At 37.4% G+C, this 18924-nt stretch overlaps 1 protein-coding gene and 1 long non-coding RNA gene across 41 annotated transcripts; both read left to right on the forward strand.

Annotated features, from left to right (window-relative positions):
• The first annotated feature begins 7378 nt into the window (after nucleotides 1-7378).
• Nucleotides 7379-9456, forward strand: LOC113356099. Its single transcript, XR_003362799.1, has 2 exons — nucleotides 7379-8243; nucleotides 8705-9456. It is a non-coding gene; the product is annotated as an uncharacterized LOC113356099 (long non-coding RNA).
• Nucleotides 9457-12072: 2616 nt separating this feature from the next.
• On the forward strand, nucleotides 12073-18411 carry LOC113356100. 40 transcript variants are annotated; one of them, XR_003362823.1, is made up of 4 exons: nucleotides 12073-12976; nucleotides 13407-13472; nucleotides 13740-13790; nucleotides 14182-18411. XR_003362823.1 is itself a non-coding variant. In XM_026599115.1 (4 exons), the coding sequence occupies exons 2-4, from the start codon at nucleotides 15714-15716 to the stop codon at nucleotides 18322-18324; spliced, it is 468 nt and encodes a 155-aa protein (XP_026454900.1). In that variant the 5' UTR covers nucleotides 12073-14382; nucleotides 15606-15713; the 3' UTR covers nucleotides 18325-18411. The 40 variants fall into 40 exon arrangements, 7 of the variants coding, with proteins under 7 accessions (XP_026454900.1, XP_026454902.1, XP_026454903.1 ...); XR_003362828.1 differs by having other exon boundaries at nucleotides 14235-18411; XR_003362821.1 differs by having other exon boundaries at nucleotides 13740-13772.
• Nucleotides 18412-18924: the final 513 nt, after the last annotated feature.

The raw sequence follows: 18924 nt of genomic DNA on the forward strand, positions 1-18924 counted from the left end.
TTAAAGCAAAGAGAGGCTGTAATTGAGCTACTGAAGGATACACTCCACAAGTCACAGGAGAGAATTAAGTTCTTTGTTGATCAAACAAGAACTGACAGAGTTTTTCAGGTGGGTGACATGGTTTATCTGAAGTTGCAGCCTTACAGACAAGCTACTATGGCTTTGCGCAGAAATGTCAAACTTGCAGCCAAGTATTATGGTCCATTTGCTGTTGAGCAGAAGATTGGAGCTGCTGCTTACAGACTCAAACTACCAGCAGAAGCACGGATCCATCCTGTTTTCCATGTCTCTCAATTGAAGAAACACATCGGTGTTAGCCATATTTCCTTTCCTTCCCTGCCTCTGCTGGATAGTGATGGCAAATTCCTTGTCATCCCTGCTGCTTCCTTGAACTCCAGAACCATCTTACGCAATGGCATTTCAGTACCTCAATTGCTTATTCAATGGACTAATGCAGCACCTGAGGATGCTACATGGGAAGATACAACACACATCGCACACCATTTTCCTAGGTTCCATCCTTGAGGACAAGGATGTGCTGATGAGGGAGGATATTGTCATGTGCCTTTCTCAGTTAGCCGTTTGTTTACCTTGGGCGCCCATATCTCTTGTCCGTTTTCCTAAATAAGAAGCCATCCGACTAATCAATGGCTAATAAAGGGTCGGTGATCAGTTGACATATGTCCTTTACTGATTAGTCTTTTAATTTAGGGTTTCGTTTTCTATTGGTCAAGTATCTAACTGTAATAAAACTGTGTTTGGATGTTAAGTTGATTTTAATGAAGTGATAAAAGGCTGCTACGGCAAAGTTACTAATTTCGGTCAAGTTCCGTCCCATTTTTCGTTCAATTCTTCTGTAATTGGTACAAGAACAGTACAAAATACTCCATTGAATCAAAAGATGAAGAGATAGTTATAATGATATATTAGTTTCTGAGTGACATTGTAAAGGAAATAATTTTGTAATTCTTCATCCCATTTTACTCAATTAGTAGTGCTACAAAAGCACATTTGACATTTGTAATGTTCTGAAAAATGACATGTAATGTTAGTAATTGTCTTTTAGGACATCCAATTTCCAATACCAAACTGAGAGTGCATTGTGTGATCCGTAGGTGCTTTCCATTGAATTGTGCGAAGTCTATATATATTCCTTTTTTCCTTCCCTTTTGCATACTGATTTTCACTTGTACCTTATTTTTGGTTTTCCTATTTTGATCGAGTCATTAAGGTCTGTATTGCAATTAGTTAGAATTTGCATAGTTAGGTATTTGCATTATCTCAGTCTAACATTGTGTTTTTGTTATGTTTGTTAGATGACCACATCAAATGCAACTCCAACTACAAATGCAACTCCAACTACAAGTACAACTCAACAAACAGAAGTTGGATCTTCCCTCTCAAACTGCATCTCACACCAATAAAGCTGAAACTGCAACTCCAACAAGTACAACTGAAGCGGTTTAAGTTGGTGATAACAAAGATAAGCACGACAAACTGAGGTTTGATGTTTGGTTGAAAATGACAAGGATTAGTAAAACTCATGCTCAATGTCATCACTGCAAGGGAAAATATGTTGCTCACAATGACGTAAATGGCACTACTGGATTAATAAAGCATTTGAATAGATCTCCAAGAAATCCCAACAAGAAGAAACATAAGGGACAATAATCTCTGTTGATGCCACCTCCAAAACCAGGTCAGGATGGTAAACTTATTACTCATACTTACAGTTATGATAGGTTAAGAAGGCGTCTTGTTGAGTGGATAATTAAGGATGAAATACCTTTTAGAAAAATAGAAGGGTCAGGCTTTGTGGCAATGATGCAAGAGGCACATCCTAAGTTCAAGGTTCCAGGACATATGACAATTTATATGGATATGTTAAAGATGTATGTAGATGAGAAGAATAACCTAAAAACTTACTTCTTGACATCTAAGCAGAGGGTATCTTTGACAACAGACACATGGACATCACCAAATAATTTTAATTATATTTGTGTAACCGTTTACTACATTGATCAGAACCGGAAACTACAGAAGAGAATACTCATGTTTTGTCAAGTTGAAGGTCACACAGGTAATGCAATCAGTGAGAAGCTGGTGGATTTTTTGAAGTATTAGGGTCTAGAAGATGTATTTGGTGTCACTCTAGACAATGTCAGCGCCAACACAGTAGCTAGCTGAAGCAAGTTGTTACTAGCTGGACAAGATCACAAATTAGATCAAAATATTCACATGTAAGTTTCTCAATTATTTTCTTCTTTCATTGTGCATTTGTGCTCATGAATGAAACATCAAATCCTTTATCTCTTTATCTCAATTTTCTTCTTCTTTTCATTGTGAAGTCTACAACTGAGTAATTTTTCTTGATTATTTGTTATCAGGTGAAGTGTGCAGCCCATGTTATTGCTCTTGTCATAAAAGATGCAGTACGGCTCTTTAATGAATCAGTTAAAAGGATAAGGTCAGTTATAAAATAGTTCTTAGTTCTCCTTCTAGGTATGAAAAATTTAAACAATGTGCTTCCCTAACAAAGGTAGATTACAAGAAAGCATTGAATTTAGATGTGTACACCCGATGGAATAACACTTACTTGATGTTAGATGCTGCTGAAAGATATGAAAAAGTGTTTGCAATGTTAGCACAGATTGATAAGGACTTTCAACAGAAGTTTATTTTTGAGCAAGACAAGGAATATGTTTTAGATAGTGATGTTGATATTGATGAAGCTATATCTAGTGATGATATCATGGAAGAAGTGGTTGAGGATATGGAAGAATATGAAGATGTTGAGGATATGGAAGAAGAGGTTGAGGAGTTAGATCCAACAAGCAAGAACAAGGCAAAGAAGGAGTTAGATCCAGCAAGTCATAACTTCAGATCTTTCTTTACACATGTGTAGATACACTTTACACTCTTATCACATGTCTTTTTTTTGTTATCAGTGCTACGATTGTGCCTTTGATAGCTAGATTGACATCTCCATTTTGCTGTGAGCTTAAACTGACTTGCACATGTCACATTTGATGGAATCTGAGCTTATATTTTGACCTAGAACTTTGTAGGTACGTTCTAAGCAAACCTTCACGAGACTTCAACTCGTCCACTAGGGACACTTAGTGGTTTAAAAGGCTTAGTGCATACGCTAAATGCATTCGAGAGACCAGCGACAGTGGTATAGTTAGGATTTCCTTAGTTTTGTTTTACTTGAGGACAAGTAAAATTCAGGTTTGGGGGTATTTGATGAGTGCCAAATAATGTATATTTTTATCCCTTTTTGTTGGCATTTAACTCATCTTTTGTGCATTAATTCTACATTTTATCCCATATTCTGTATTTTCATTGTTTTCAAGAATAAATATTTTTCTTACTTAATTTTGCATTTTTAGGTAATAAATAAAGTCTGGATGACTTGCGGAGCGGAATAGAGCAGAAAAGTAGTGAAAAGCCGGGAGGAATTACGCAAGGAAGCCGCAAAGAATGGAACGCACGTCCAAAAAGCTGGAAATGGGCTCAAGAAGGAAGAATTGTTCTTAAAGAAGATATGGGCTTGGCATACCCAAGGCCCAAAACCCTTACCCAATCCCATTTTCTATAACCAAAACCGCCTCCATTCTCAGCCGTCGGATTGGATCCATCTTATCATCCGATGGTCGCTCCTTCATCGCGCATCAAAATCTGAAGCTCCTATCAAACACCATAGGGCCTAAATTCCAAGCCTTCAGATTAGATTGTAGTTGAATCCAACGATCGCTTCTTTGCCTGCGCATCAAACCCAGATACTTCCGCTTAACACTACAACACCTAACTCCATCTGGCGCCGTTAGTTTCGTTGTATATCTGCATCCAACGGTCGCTGCCAGCATCTTCACTTTTATCCGTTAGATCAATCTTCATCTCCACACCCCACGGCTAAGCATCGCAATACATCGAAATCTGATGAGCCCGCCTCACACTAGAACAACCTAACCCTATACCCATCAAACCAAACATACCTTACCCAAATTCTCATCTTCCTCCTTCGAGCAGTCGAGCTCTGCTCCTGCCATGTCCGCCACCTTACCCTGCCCCGCTCAACCACCACCTCAACCACCACCATCTCCTCTCAAATCAACCAAACACCATAACCCATCTCCACTACCATCATTACAACCTATCTAGCCACCTAATTTCCCATTTTTATACACGTTTTTCTCAAAACCCTAACGTGTGAAAAATTGGTAAATTAGGTGAGTTAGGAGAGCAATTGGAGGCGTAGGAAGCATCAGAAGACCGTAAGGAAGCATGGGTGAGAGCTATCAAGAGTTTGCAGTGATTAGGTAAACCTAATTTATATTTCTTATAAACCCTAATTTCATAATTTGGGGATAATTGGGGGAACATGATTGTACGTCTAATTGAAGCATGGGTTGGTTGATTGGGTTGTTATCAGAAGGTTAGGTGAACCAATTTTGGGTTTAATTGTATTTTTTTTACAAACCCTAATTTTGCTGTTAATTGGGGATTTTTTGGGATTTCCATTGTATGTATAAATAGATACTGTGGGTGTGATGTAAAAGACTTATGCTGGGTTAGCCAGCTTCACTCTTGTAGAGAACTGGACTAGCCAGTTTCTCATTTGTTTCATGTTTACACTGTTGGTTCATATGTTTATCATGTTTTTGTATTTGCTCACCATATGTGTGTTGTTTGAATTATCTTGTATGATGAATGTTAATGTTGTTTATATGTTGAGCATGAGCTAAATTGTTGCAGCTGAGGTTTAGATGAAACCTCAGTGCACTGTCTGATAGTGGAATGCTAGGTTAGAGCCTTAGGATGCATTGTTTTGATTGAGAAATGGGAGAAATTAGTGCTCATAGCAAGCTAATTCTCTTTCCATTCCATTTGTATGCTTAGGATGCATTGTTTTGATTGAGCAATGGGAGAAATTAGTGCTCATAGCAAGCTAATTCTCTTTCCATTCCTTTTGTATGCTTAAGATCCTAATGTCAACCTAGAATTGCATTGTTTGGCTAGGTCACAAGGGTGGATTCAATTGCCTTAGTAACTTCTCACATTGCTTCCTGATCAGTTATTTCCTTCATTGTTTTTGCACTTCACATCTTGCTGTGCACTGAAATCAGTGCACTGCCTTCCCTGCCCTTGGCTCATAGCCTTGGTTCCTTGTTGTTTTACCATCTCTGTTTCACTGTCACTGCAACCTTGTGACCTTGCATTTAGTTTTGCATCAATTATCAGCATAGTGAAACTTCAACTATACACCCCAAGTCCCTGTGGAGATGACCTGTTCTTGCACATACACACTACAATGACAACTGTGCACTTGCAGTTTAACATGTAGGCCTTCTTATCCTTTGTCTTATTTTCTTACTCCTTTAAATGCCTACCAACCACCACTTTCATTTTTTTGTTGTTGTCTCAAGTTACTATGTTCTGCAGGATGCACCTTTGATCAACCGTCCACCATTAGATCTAGAATTGAAAAGTTTTACGATTAGATCGAGCGGGTTAGCATCGAAGCTTTAAGTTTTTTCACATACTCTCCACAGTTATACTTCACTGTTACAGAGAAGAAAAGGCTTACATATGGGTTTTGTTCGTATGGCTATCTTAAACATTTTCTAGTAATGCTAATTTGTTGATTTTGTTTCACAAGATTTTGATGTATGAGAAGAAGCAGTCACTGTTACAGAGAAAAAGAAGCTTAGAAACGGGTTTTGCTCCAAAGGCTATTTTGATCATTTTCTACTACTGCTAATTTGTTGATTTTGTTTCTCAAGATTTTGATCTATGAGAAGAAGCAGTCGGTGCATCCTCTTAATCTCTTCTTCCAATTTAAAATCATTGAATGTGTGCTGAAATTTCAGATTAAATACGGGTCGATGGGTTGGAGAAAGGAAGATGGGATTCGAACATTTAATTGTGTTCAAGTTACCCTGGTGCCCCTACAATAATTTTTGATCTCCCCTAATGTATAAATGAAAATTAGGGCAAAATGGGAATACAAATTTTTGGATATCTATATTACCATTTAGTCCTCAAATAATGTTTTCACTTTTGTTTTTAATGATGTATCATCAGAGGTAAAATTGTCCGAAAAAATTGCAGCTTCATTTTGCTACAGTAAGGATAGTTGGCTTTATATAATAGAATAGATATTTTGAATTTTGAACAATATATTGAGAACTGCACTACTTATGTACAACAATACGGTCGGTGCGAACGGCCACGGGCCATCCACACAACAAGAAACTGCCCCCACAACTTTTAAGGGAGTGCTTCAGCTTGACAATAGCAGGATGGACTACGACAGGATGGACCACGTTATTAGGCTAAGTTCTATGGGCTAGATATTTAGCTGCTAGATTGGTCATCCACGTCAGCTAGGACAACTTACTAAGTCCTATTGGATTGCTAGATTAGCATATAGACGCCGAACTATTCAGCGTTTGACTTATTCAACAACGTTGAAAAGCCGAACCGCTCCGCGCTACCCAAGTATGTATTACAAAATAAGTCTCTGATTTACAAAGACTGGATTTACAAAGGTTGAGAACTTCACACTCTTTCACGCGGAGCCATCTCCATCGTTTTTCTTCCACGTGATTTATTTCTTTACCCTCAAAGACCCACTACATTTCAAGCTATGTTCTGTCAATGCTCCCTTTTTAATTAATTAATACTAGTGGGTCTGTCTTAGTACTCGAGTGTTGAACCAAAAAAAAGAAGGAAAAAGATGGAAACATGTAGTGCCCAATGCTTCAGCGTGATACTCAGGAATATTTTTTTGAGCGCTGAACATAGGGTCATTTTTTGAACGCCGCACTATTCAGCATTTCAATTTCGCTGATAGTTGGACTGCGAACAAATACTAGGAGAGAAAAGTAGTCAAATTGAGTGTTAATTTTTTCCACACTTTTTTCTTGATTTGCAACATTTTTTGGCCAATTTAGCAGTTCAATCTAGCCCATAGGGGTTAACCTTATGTTATGTTTTAAAACTACGCCACCAGCGTGACTATGATCCCAACCAAACATTAACTCGGTCCGAGACCGAGTCAGGTTCAATCTCGAATCAAGTGAGGGCATATTCGAGTTATATCCGGTCTCAGAAAAATTTGGATATTATCCGATCTTATCTTACACATGGATGGGTATGGCGGGTACCGTTTCTAAATAGGAGTCGGAGTCGGACTCGGCAAAAAAGAAGTGTCTAGAACGTGTGTCATTTACAAGCAACTAAAAGTCTAAAACGCGTCATGCCATTATAAATCGGGGATTATCTTGACCGCCTTAAAATAGCCCAGTAACCAACCAAATCACGTCAGCTGCATCTCAACCTATGATTACCAACTACACCGTTTAATCTCATTCGTTCATTCTTTCTAAGGTTTTGCTATAAATAAAGACTTCTTGTTCTAGTTATTCTGGTTTTCGGCTTTCTCTGGTTCTTTCTCGTACGTTTCTAGATCTAGAAAATAAAATTTTCGCAATCGCTTCCTTCATTATAATTTTTATTTATTTTAGGTTTTGCATCATATTTGATTTCGAATTTTCCGTTTGACCGATTTCGAACAATTCTTTTTTTTCAGATCAAAGATTTTCGAAAATTAAAATTTTCTTCAAAACAATTCCAGTTTATTCAATTATATTTCCCGTCTATTTTTGCTTTTAATTTTGCAGGCAACTCTGTGAGAACTGAGAGGAGGATGATTGTTGGACAGAATTTAGTGGATCTGGGTTCACTTAGATTTGTAGGTGCAAGAGCAAAAAGAACGAAAGAAATCATTGGTTCCAGGATGTTTAGATCATTGGTAGGAGGAAGGTATCATTCATGGTGAACAGTGAGTTTTGGTGAGGATAGAGGTATATATATGAGATGTAAAAGAGATCGATACAACAGGCTCTATCTAAAGAGTTTTGCGTGTCAGATCTTCTTTGTCATCTGACCTTTGCCATGACGGGTGCGCTTGCTTGGCAGGTCAAAAAAAATCATAATAAAAAAATTGAGTTTTGGTGTGGAACAGGGGAGTTCGCACGGGGTGTTTTTTTTGCCCGGGTTCTCTCCTGTTGTATGTTGGTGTCCCTTTGTCTCTCTGAATTCCTATGGCCATACAAATCATGTTTCTGATCATCAAGATCATCAAAATCTGCAAGGTTCGAATCAACACCATGGGATCTATAGAGTCTCGCTCTCGCTCAAGGAAGTTTCAGAAATCTGCCGATCTAACCGGCAAGGTAAAATTATTCTTTTACAATACACCTGATTTTTAGCATGTTATTTTAGATTGAACTCCGAATGAAACGAATCCTCCCAAACAAGTATACATTTCCCGAACAAATTAATACATCCCGTAATTCTGATCCCCGCTACAATGTAACCTGGTAACTAAATAGTGTTTATTGTATATATTTTCTTTTCCACCGTTTAACATAATTTGTTTGCTTTGATTCATATAAAGCAAAAGCATTCAGTTGCTCATTTGCTTGCTTTACCAATTTATTCTGAGAAGTTCAATCATTAATTAAGAGGATTAAGAGGAATGTGTTCGTCAATTATTATATATTGGGTACAGTTGATTACATTTTGGGTACAGTTGGGTACATTTTGAGATGTTAGTTTCAAGTTGGAATGCATTCCATTTTCTTAAAGTTCTTAAGATTTGAGGTTAAAAATGAAACATCAACTCCAAGCGCAGGCGAAGAAGCAGGTTTCTCATACTGTGATTCCAATGGATCTTGTTGTTCAAAGTACTCTGGCCTGGAGAGCTGAGCCCTGTAATTGTCATGAAGTTCATAAAGTTTCAGATTTATCATGATTTCTTATAACTATGTCATTCTTTATTCCATAGTTATGAAATTCATTCAGAAGAAATAAGAATTATTCAGAATTATTTATCAAGTAGATATGCGTACCAATTGGTTATACTCCTAGCATCTTATAACTATGTCATTCTTATTTGGAAATTCATTCAGACATAAGAATTCGGAATTTATTTATCAAGTAGATATGCCTACCAAACATTTTATTTGGTTATACTTCAAGCGCAGGCGAAGGAACTACTTTCTTATACTAATATTCCAGTCTGGCGATTTTTTGTTGTACAAGTACTCTGATCTGGCTGGTAAGCTGAGCCCAGTAATTGTCAGCGGGTAATCTGGAAGTTTCAGATTTATCATGATTTCTTATAATTATGTAATTCATTGGCTGAGCCCAGTAATTGTCAGCGGGTTATCTTGAAGTTTCGGATTTATCATGATTTCTTATATTTCAGAAATAAGAACTATTCATAAATTGCTCTGGTATTTTTTAGTTCTTATTCAAGTGCTACCAAATGTCAGACTTCCGAAAAAAAAAAGTGTTGTTGTGACTTGCTGAAAGTCTGTTGCATTTGTAAAGCCTTCATGTATTGTTGGACTTTTAAATATTTTCATGCTTCAATTTTTTTTCTATGGTTGGACTTTTTCCAAACGAACTGACAAACTTGGCTTAATTGTGGGATTTGTTCTGCTAAGATTGGTAATCCATCATGCACCAACATACTCGAATTTGTGCTTCAAAATTTGATTTTTGATTTGAAATTAATGTGTATATTTCTAATTTAGTGGTGAAAATGTGTCAGGTTCCGTACCAACTAGGTTACCTTCTTTATTATTTATGGACTCATAAGCTCAAAATGGCAAGAGCACCCAAACCAGTGTGGTTTGTGGAGGTTGATGGTTCAAATCCATCTGGGTCCTATTTTGAACTGTGTTGTCTTCGGCGAGTATTGACTTGTTGACCTTATTGAACTGTGTTACCTTCTTTATTATTTATGGACTCATAAGCTCAAAATGGCAAGAGCACCCAAACCAGTGTGGTTTGTGGAGGTTGATGGTTCAAATCCATCTGGGTCCTATTTTGAACTGTGTTGTCTTCGGCGAGTATTGACTTGTTGACCTTATTGAATCAGTTTCCAGGTTGGCAGAGTGAGTTGCCTCGTGGAAGGTTGAAGGAAAGCTTGGAACAGTGCTTCATAATTAGCCAGACTTCGAAAAAAAATATCTTGCTACTCTTGCTGATTGAACTTGAGGATCAAATGCAGCCAGCTTCTAGATTTGCAGCCAGCTTCTAGATTTAATACTGATAGTAAATATTGTCGCTCAAATAACCAGCATTTTGAAACTAAGATATTTATCTTAGTACCACACTCAACAATCTTATTTGGTTTCTCAATCGCTTGTGAATGAATCAATTTCCAGGTTGGCAACTGGCAGAGTGAGTTGCATAGTGGAAGGTCGAAGAAAAGCTTGGAACCTGAGTGCTTCATAATTAGCCAGATTTCCGAAAAAGTATCTTGTGACTCTTGCTGAATAAATTTGAAGATCAAATGCAGCCAGCTTCTGGATTTGATCCTGATAGTAAATATTGCCCCCCAAATAACCAGCATTTTGTGTGATGGGGTGAATATGTGAGGTTACTCTATTCAAAGACTAGTTTTTCTGGTTCGCCAGACCTGAATATGAGAACCCACCTTCTAAACTCTCTTTGTGTTTCAAAGAAAAAGGGTTCTTACAGTTTCAACTTTTATGTCTGGTTGGGTTAGTTTCTCTCATGGTAATATCACCACTAATTCATTGCAGGACTTGAGTTTCAAACATATTGACATTGCGTGAAGTTCAGAAATAGTGAATCAGGCAATAGATGCAAGTAGAAATAGTGAATCAGGCAATAAATGTAAGTAGTTATGGATTTTTGTTTTGTTTCCAATAATTAAATTTATTTTATAGACTTGATTCAATTAAATTTATTTTGTTTTCAACCACTAATCGTATAGTTACAAGCATCGGAAAAGAAAAAAAGAACATGGCAAGTTTTTGTCGTAGTAATTAGGCATACCAAGTAGACAGAGATTGGACAAACACCATTATCATAAGCATTTTATTAGTCGGTTGTTAGTTGTAGAGAAAATATGGTTATTTTGTGTTTGGTTACTTAGAGATACTAGCAGCTTTCTTTCACACCAGATGAGAAATGGAGGTCGTCTCGATATTCATCTGCGTACTCTTTGGGAAACCCTTTTTCCATGCCCATGTGTTTATGCCATTATTCAATCTTCCTCTTCATAACTTGAAAGATACCGTAACTTGTATCTTCACAGTGAACAGGTCCCTCTAGACCACGACAGCTGTGCGAAGCGTTTGTCGGATTATAGTTCATCTGCTTGGTTGTCCGGCGGAATGACAACACTGTTCTTTACACTATATCAGGTACGATTTAACTCCCGCTTCAGAAAATTTTCTGATCTCGAGAGTGCAATTAATTCGTCAGAACTTGAAATCCACTATTTCTGAGTACATAGTTAAATACCCAGTTAGGCAACTGCTTTGGTAATTTAGCACTAGCTTTTGTAACTAAGGAGGCCACAGAGGTGTTGACGTTTCGTTTTAGTCCAGAGTTAAGTTCACAGCAAACGTGAATGTGGTATACGAGGAGTTTATCTACGATCTCAAGAGGTAAATTTAACAAGGGAGTATCTTTTCTCTACGATCTCAAGAGGTAAATTTAACAAGGGAGTATCGGAAGTTGCACTCCATCCTGTATGATATCTAGATCGGCTTTTTTGGAGACGGTACAGATACAAAGATTCCGTCGGTGCCAACCACCACAGAGAACTCACCCTACAGCTTTTAAGGGACTACTTAAGCGACAGTAGCAGGATGGACGCTCACGCTGTCGTGCGTTTACGCAATTTAGGATATACTGTAGTATTATCCAATCGCTCCGAAACGGACTTCGGGTACCGCTTCAAATAATAGGAGTCGGGCACAGGGAAAAAAAGAAGAAGAGTCTAGAACGTGACTAAAACGCGTCATGCATCTAGGACCATACATAAAGTTCAACGCCATTATAAACCGTAGATTATCTTGACCGCCTTAGAACAGCTAATAACCAACCAAATCACGTTATCTGTATCTCAACCTTTGGTTTCCAACTACACCGTTTAATCTCATTCGTTGGTTCATTCTAGGTTTTGCTATAAATAAAGACTTCTTCTCTTGGATTAGTTATTCTGATTTTCGCCTTCTGGTCCGTTTATTTCTAGATCCACTTACTTTCTGAATTACTTCCTTTGAGATTTCTTATTTCTTTTGTTTGATTTCCAGAAGTTCTTTTTTTTTTTTGGTGAGGTGGTTTTAATTTTCTTTTTTTCTGCCTCGAAAACAAATCTATTTTGATTAAATTTTTTCTTCAGATTGGTTTTTCAAAACGGTTTCAAAATTTACTAGATCTAGATTCCTGTATTTTTTTTTCTTCTATTTCGATTAAATTTTTTCTTCACGATTGATTTTTTTCTTTCTTCAGATTGGTTTTTCAAACGGTTTTAAAATTTACTAGATCTAGATTCCTGTATTTTTTTCTTTTTAATCTGCAGGCAATTATGTTAACAACGGGGAGGATGATTGTTGATGGAATTTTTTTGGATCTGGTTTCACTAAGGTTGGTAGGTGCAAGAGCAGAAGAAAGAAAGAAATCAATCGATACAGGATGTTTAGATCTTTGATGTACAGAAATCATTGGTAGCAGGAAGGAGGTATAATTGATGGTGAACAGTCAATTTTATGAGATTTGGTGAGGATAGAGGTATATATATGAGATGGATGTAAAAGAGATCCATACAAAAAGCCCTATGTATGAGTTTTGCGTATCGGATCTTCTTTGTCATCTGACCTTTGCCATGACGGGTGCGCTTGCTTGGTAGGTCAAAAAAATACATAATAAAAAAAAGAGTTTTGGTGTTGAACAGGGGAGTTCGCACGGGGTGTTTTTTTGCCTGGGTTCTCTCCTGTTTTCTGTGTGTGTTGTTGTCATATCCATCTTTATGTTCTTGATTCCATATCAAACTCCATCACTATAGTATCTGAACAATTGAAAGTCTCTGGCGTCAAATCAAGGAATTTTTGCGGCTTCTACCTTCCAACTCTTCAAGGTATAATTGCCTAAATTATCTTTTTTAACTTAAATTATCTATTTTTTACATTATTTTACATTAAATCTCAGCTCGACTTGAGACCGATTAAACAGTCACATCGTCCCCTTAAATTTGATACATCGCCTCAATCAAAGAATAATTTCAATTTTTAATTTAAGCATGCAATTTCTTTCTTTTCAGTTGGTTTCAGATTTATTCATGGATGAATAATTGTTCTCAAGGTCTATAATACACTACTCTACTGTTTGGTTCTTGTTCAATTGTTTATTCGAATCCATCTAATTCTATGACTATGACTATTTTGAAGATACATTGAGAGCAATTTTGTATATCGAGTTAATCAGTCTATATAATCTTTTTCATGTCGGATAAGAGCAGAGCAATTTGCAATTTTGTATATTGAGGGATTTTGTATTTTTTTGGTAAGGACATCAAGTAGTTAGATTGAAGACTAGTAAGAGCAGGCGAAGGAAAGCGTTTTGGGGTGCTTGTGGTAGTACTCTTTACCAACTCTCTAATTTACCATTTACCATCCGTCTTGTTATGCAAGTATTGTCAGCTCTGTAATTTGCACATCTGAAGTTTTTGTTATACAGAAGTTCTTATATACTTTGATACTTTGATATTTTGATGTATTTGATGTTCAGAATTATTCCAATATACTTTGACAGAAGTTCTTCCCTGAGCTGATATTTCCACAATAATTTATTGGGGCCTTCCATACCATGTGTTCTAATTTTTCATGTCTTCTTTGTCACAGGAATCCCAAAGAGTCTTAAGATGCCAACTATGGGTAGTCCACCATCCACATGTTACGTATATTGCTAACCCAAAAAAAAAAGAACATATTACATATATATTATACATACACATTCATACCATGCTTCAAAAAAAACATGCATACCCGATTTTGAAATTAGAGCTTGTTTTGCCGTAAAATTTTTAATAAATGAATAATCCACCTCACTTCTGGTTCTGGTTCAATTGATATATAAAACTAAAATGAGGTGAGGTTTGATAGTTATCCTTGGTTGTTGAACTTTTGTATTTATGGACTCATAAGCTTAAAATGGCAAGAGCACCCAAACCCCGATTAATGGTTGTTTGTGGAGGTTGATGGTTCAAATCCATCGGGTCCTACCTACAGATTGCTGTGTGTTGCTGTGACTAATATTGCTTTATTGACCTTATGAAACTGGCAGTTGAAGTCCGAAAATCACTGACATCTATGATTCAACTTTATTGGCTCACTCAGCACATCATCACGACATGGTTTCTGATTTTGAGGGGAAAGGTTACCGCAACTTCACAATCTCAGGAAGCAATGGACCAAGACACTAATGACATCACTTTAAGGCCATGACACACTCAAGGGAAAGGAACCTGAGAAACAGCACTACCAGGTGTTCGTCTTTCTACTCTACTTTGTTATATTTGATCACTTGTCTTCTCTTTTGCTTGCTCTGCATTTTTTCTGCATTTTCATCATTATGCATATCCTTGCATGAAACTGTCACGGTTTAGGAAACCCCAACACTAGAAATCATCTACAAAACACAATTAGAAACTATGATCCTGACATCATTTTTTTGTCCAAAGCTAAAACTCACCCTCCTAAGAAAAATTATTATCCAAGTAAAATGCATTACCTAAATTACTGGTCTATGTTCCTCCTATTGGTAGAAAGGGTGGTTTGGCCTTGGCCTTATTGTGGAAGGATGGGTTCTACTTTCAAGTTGAAACTTGAAGACAGTACTTCCTACCTAATAAATATCATCCTCAAATCTAATTCAGAATCAGAGACGTGGATGTTAACTTGCATGTATGGGTCACCATATACACAATTTAGACATGCACAATGGGATTATATCACTCAAATGAGCTATCACATTACACAGCCATGGGTTATAGTTGGGGATCTGAATGTTACTTTACATTCGACTGGACCAGTCAGAGTACGACTGGATAGAGCATTAGCTGGATAGAGCATTAGCGAATTCTGGTTGGTTCTTAAAATATCAAGAAGCATTGGTATATCATCTACTTCCTGTGGGCTCAGACCATTCACCCATCTTACTACATACAGATCCCAGCACACCACCTCTACGGAGATCTTTTCGATGTTATGAATTCTGGTTTAAATACCCTCAATGTCGAGACATCATAGCTTCAAGCTGGAAGACAAATATCATAGGATCTCCGGCTTATCAATTTGTGACTCAACTTAAGGCCACTAAAATAGCTCTCAAGCAGTGGAAGAATGCAACTTTTAGTGATATATCAGCCTCTACTGCTCAAGTACAAGCTCATCTACAAGCACTATAGATTCAAATGGAGATCAACATATTATTCAACCACTCAAAGAAAAGCTACTGATGTATGATTCCTATAACCACATGATGTTCCAGCAATCACGGGAAAACATACTGAAATGTGAAGATAAGAACACTAAGTTTTTTCATTCAAAGGCCAATTATCGCAGGAGGCATAATTACATAGACTCCATTCAGGACAGCAAGGCATTCCAGTCGAGCCTATATTACGAATATTCTGATGCAGCACTTTCAAGCAGTAATCAGTACCTCTCATCCACCAACTGATGACGATTTTCTGTCACTTTTTCCAGCTTGTGTGACAGAAGATGACAATCTCAGGTTAATCCAAGTCCCCTCTGAAGAAGAAGAAGTCAAAGCCATGGTATTTCAAATCAAACCATGGATAGCTCCAGGTCCCGATGGTTTTCAAGAAGGATTTTATCGAAATTTTTGGCCTAATGTTGGCACTGCCGTCACTCAAATGGTACAATCTTTCTTTACTTCTGGGTATTTACTTAAACAGTTAAATGATACATTCCAAGTTCTCATACCCAAAACAGAAACTGCATATACGGCTTCAGATTACCGACCCATTAGTCTTTGTAATGTTCCATATAAAATTATTTCCAAACTGCTCACCAACAGACTAGAACCAATCATTTCAAAATTAGTCTCTCCATGGCAGGCTGCATTTGTACCAGGAAGAAACATTGCAGACAATACTATCATAGAAAATCAAGTGATTGCATATATGAGAAGGACACAACTCTTCTCCGGTATTCTAGGTGTAAAGTTGGACATTTCGAAGGCATTTGACCATATGGAATGGTCCTTTTTACTTCAAATTCTGCAACAAATGGGATTTTCTTCACATTGGTGTCGAATGATATCAATGCATCAGCACAGTTTATATATCTGTATTGGTTAATGGATCTCCCGCACCATCATTCTGTCCTTCTAGAGGATTGCGGCAAGGTGATTCTTTATTGCCATATTTATTTATCCTGTGTATGGTTAGCAGGCTAATTCAACATGCTCTGTCAGAGGGGCTCACCAAAGGAGTTAAACCAGTAATAAACAGCCCGGCTGTTACGCATTTATTCTTCGCGGATGATTGGCCACTGTTCACTGAAGCAAAAGGTACCTACATACAAAACTTGATATCATTGATAAGTTCAATCGTTTATAGGGTCAGTTGATTAATTATTCTAAGTGAAGTGTGTGTTTCAGTAAAAACCTATCTCCCGCTGCTTGTGACCATATTCTCCAAATGCTTAACATGAAGCCAGTGCCTCTCACTTAGAAATATTTAGGCATCAAGTTATTCACATCTAGAAATAAAATGCTTCACTCCAACAATTGATAGGATGAAGGTGAGGTTACAAGGATGGTATGGAAAAATCATCAATCAGGCAGGAAGGTCTACCCAAATCCAAGCTGTAATCAGCAATATGGCTAATTTCCAAATGAACTACTTCCGAATACCAAATAACACCATACAGAAAATAAATCAAATTCAGAGGGGATACTGGTGGAACAAGCCAATGTCTGGAGGTTATTGCTTTAAATCCTGGCTCTCTTTATGTTTTTCTAAGCGACTAGGTGGTTTCAAAAATCCCCATCTATTTAATCTGGCCTTGCTAGCAAAGTGGCATTGAGATTACTTACAGAACCTGATGCCCCATGAGTTCAAGTACTTAGAGCTCGCTATTTTGCCAACAAGGATTTACTCACAGATGTGCTACCAGCTACTGGAACCTGGATATGGAGAAGTATTTTACAGGGACTTGAGATAGTTAAACAGAATTATATTTGGGATGTTGGTAATGGTCACCAAATACAACCATGGAAACACCACTGCGTAACTACATCTCCAATCTCTCCTCGGCCTCACCTGGATCAGCCTCAACATTTGACTCTTATCTCATTTTATCAACGACAATCAGCAGTCGGACATATCACAGCTTCAACTTTATTTTGGCCCAGCAACCCTCAATGAAATACAGAAAATCCCATTATTTCCTCAAGCCGTAGACAAATTGCAGTGGGCTCTCACAAGAACAGGCAAGTTTACTGTGGGTTCTACTTATAATCAGCTAATTATCCAACACGAGCAAGATATGAATTATACAACGACTTTCTCTGCACATTACTGGTTAGAATTATGGCATATGAATATCCCATACACACTTCAGTTCTTTATGGGGAAACTATCACACTATATTTTACCTGTTGCATCTGTGATATATAAATACTCTCCTCAAAAGTCTCAGATGTGCGCAATGTGTGGGAATGAGGTTGAAACTACAATTCATCTGCTGTTAAAATGTTCATTCGCAGAGGTGCAATGGTTTGCCACTTCAGAGTATTTATGGCATCATCTTATTCCAGTTAACAACCTACAAGAGTGGTTTTCATCGTGGACCCAACAACAGAATCCAGTCTCATTTCAGGCAGATCATTTATCCAACCTGGTGGTGGTTTATATGGAAAGCTCGTTGCTCCTTAGTGTTCCAGGCCATTAAAACTAATCCAATCAGCACTACTAGAAGCATATATCATTATTGTCACCAGTTTATAGATATTCATATAGATCATCATGCATCAGTAGGCAGTACTAGGCCAAAACATCTGCATAAGCACTGGACTCCTCCACATGGATGGGTCTCTATCACTGTTGATGCTTCTATGATTACTACTAATAATAACTCTGCTGGTATGGGTCTGGTTATGCGTAATGATGCAGGAGTTTTGTTAGCTGCAAAAACCATCTCAACAGAGGCGCTTGATATTGATCAAGCAAAAGCACTTGCAGTCTTGGAAAGATTAAAATGGGCTCAACAAATTCATTGTAAAAAACTAACTGTACAGGCAGACAATAAAGGAGTGGCTGAAGCTGTTTCTAACCTTGAATTGTTTGATTATTGCTCTGTAAATTATATCAACAGAACCTGTAATCATCCTGCGCATGTTTTTGCTAAATTTGCTCTTAAAAATCTATGTAATACAGTGTGGCGTCACTCCTCCTAATGTAATTAGGAGGCAGCTTCTGCAAGCCGACTGCAGAAGCTTAAATGTATCTTTAGCCTATGAATAAATTGTCTTTCAGAAAAAAAATATTTTATTATCACACACAATAAGACAAGAAGGAAACCAAGTGGTCAATGAGGTTGCAAAATATAAGAGAATTTCATCAACTCTTTCTGGCACTTCTATTTGCAGTACTTCACTTTTTTCTCTTGCACCACAAGAAGCTTCCTGGAAGGACTTAAAACTAAATCTATGACGAATACTGTGACATTTTTGAGCTATGAAACGTTCAAAAAATAATTGTCAGGAAGTAAGGCAAAACAAAACTCCATTTCAATCTAATATTGACATCAATCCCAGTCCTAAAGCGAGGGAGAACTCACTGTGCATCCCAAAAAATAATGTCAAGAACAAGCTGATCAACTGATGTAACCACATTTTTGTACAATGGATTTAACATAGGAAACATACAGAGTAATAATTCCCACCTGGCACAGTTGATCAGCGACATGTTCAGGTAATAATTCCCAAATCGGGTATAATTAAGAAGATTACCCATTCCATTAACGACAAGAAGTTCCAAAAGAAAACGTAAAATCA

The sequence above is a fragment of the Papaver somniferum genome, chromosome 3, assembly GCF_003573695.1.
Source record: "Papaver somniferum cultivar HN1 chromosome 3, ASM357369v1, whole genome shotgun sequence".
Taxonomy (NCBI): Eukaryota; Viridiplantae; Streptophyta; class Magnoliopsida; order Ranunculales; family Papaveraceae; genus Papaver; species Papaver somniferum.

Coding starts and splice junctions, on each gene's coding strand:
- LOC113356100 (XM_026599114.1), top strand. CDS start 15,714: ATGGTTTTCAAGAAGGATTTTATCGAAATTTTTGGCCTAATGTTGGCA. Junction 15,779..16,315: donor GCACTGCCGTCACTCAAATG/GTACAATCTTTC, acceptor TATGGTTAGCAG/GCTAATTCAACATGCTCTGT. Junction 16,435..18,040: donor ACTGTTCACTGAAGCAAAAG/GTACCTACATAC, acceptor GTAATGATGCAG/GAGTTTTGTTAGCTGCAAAA.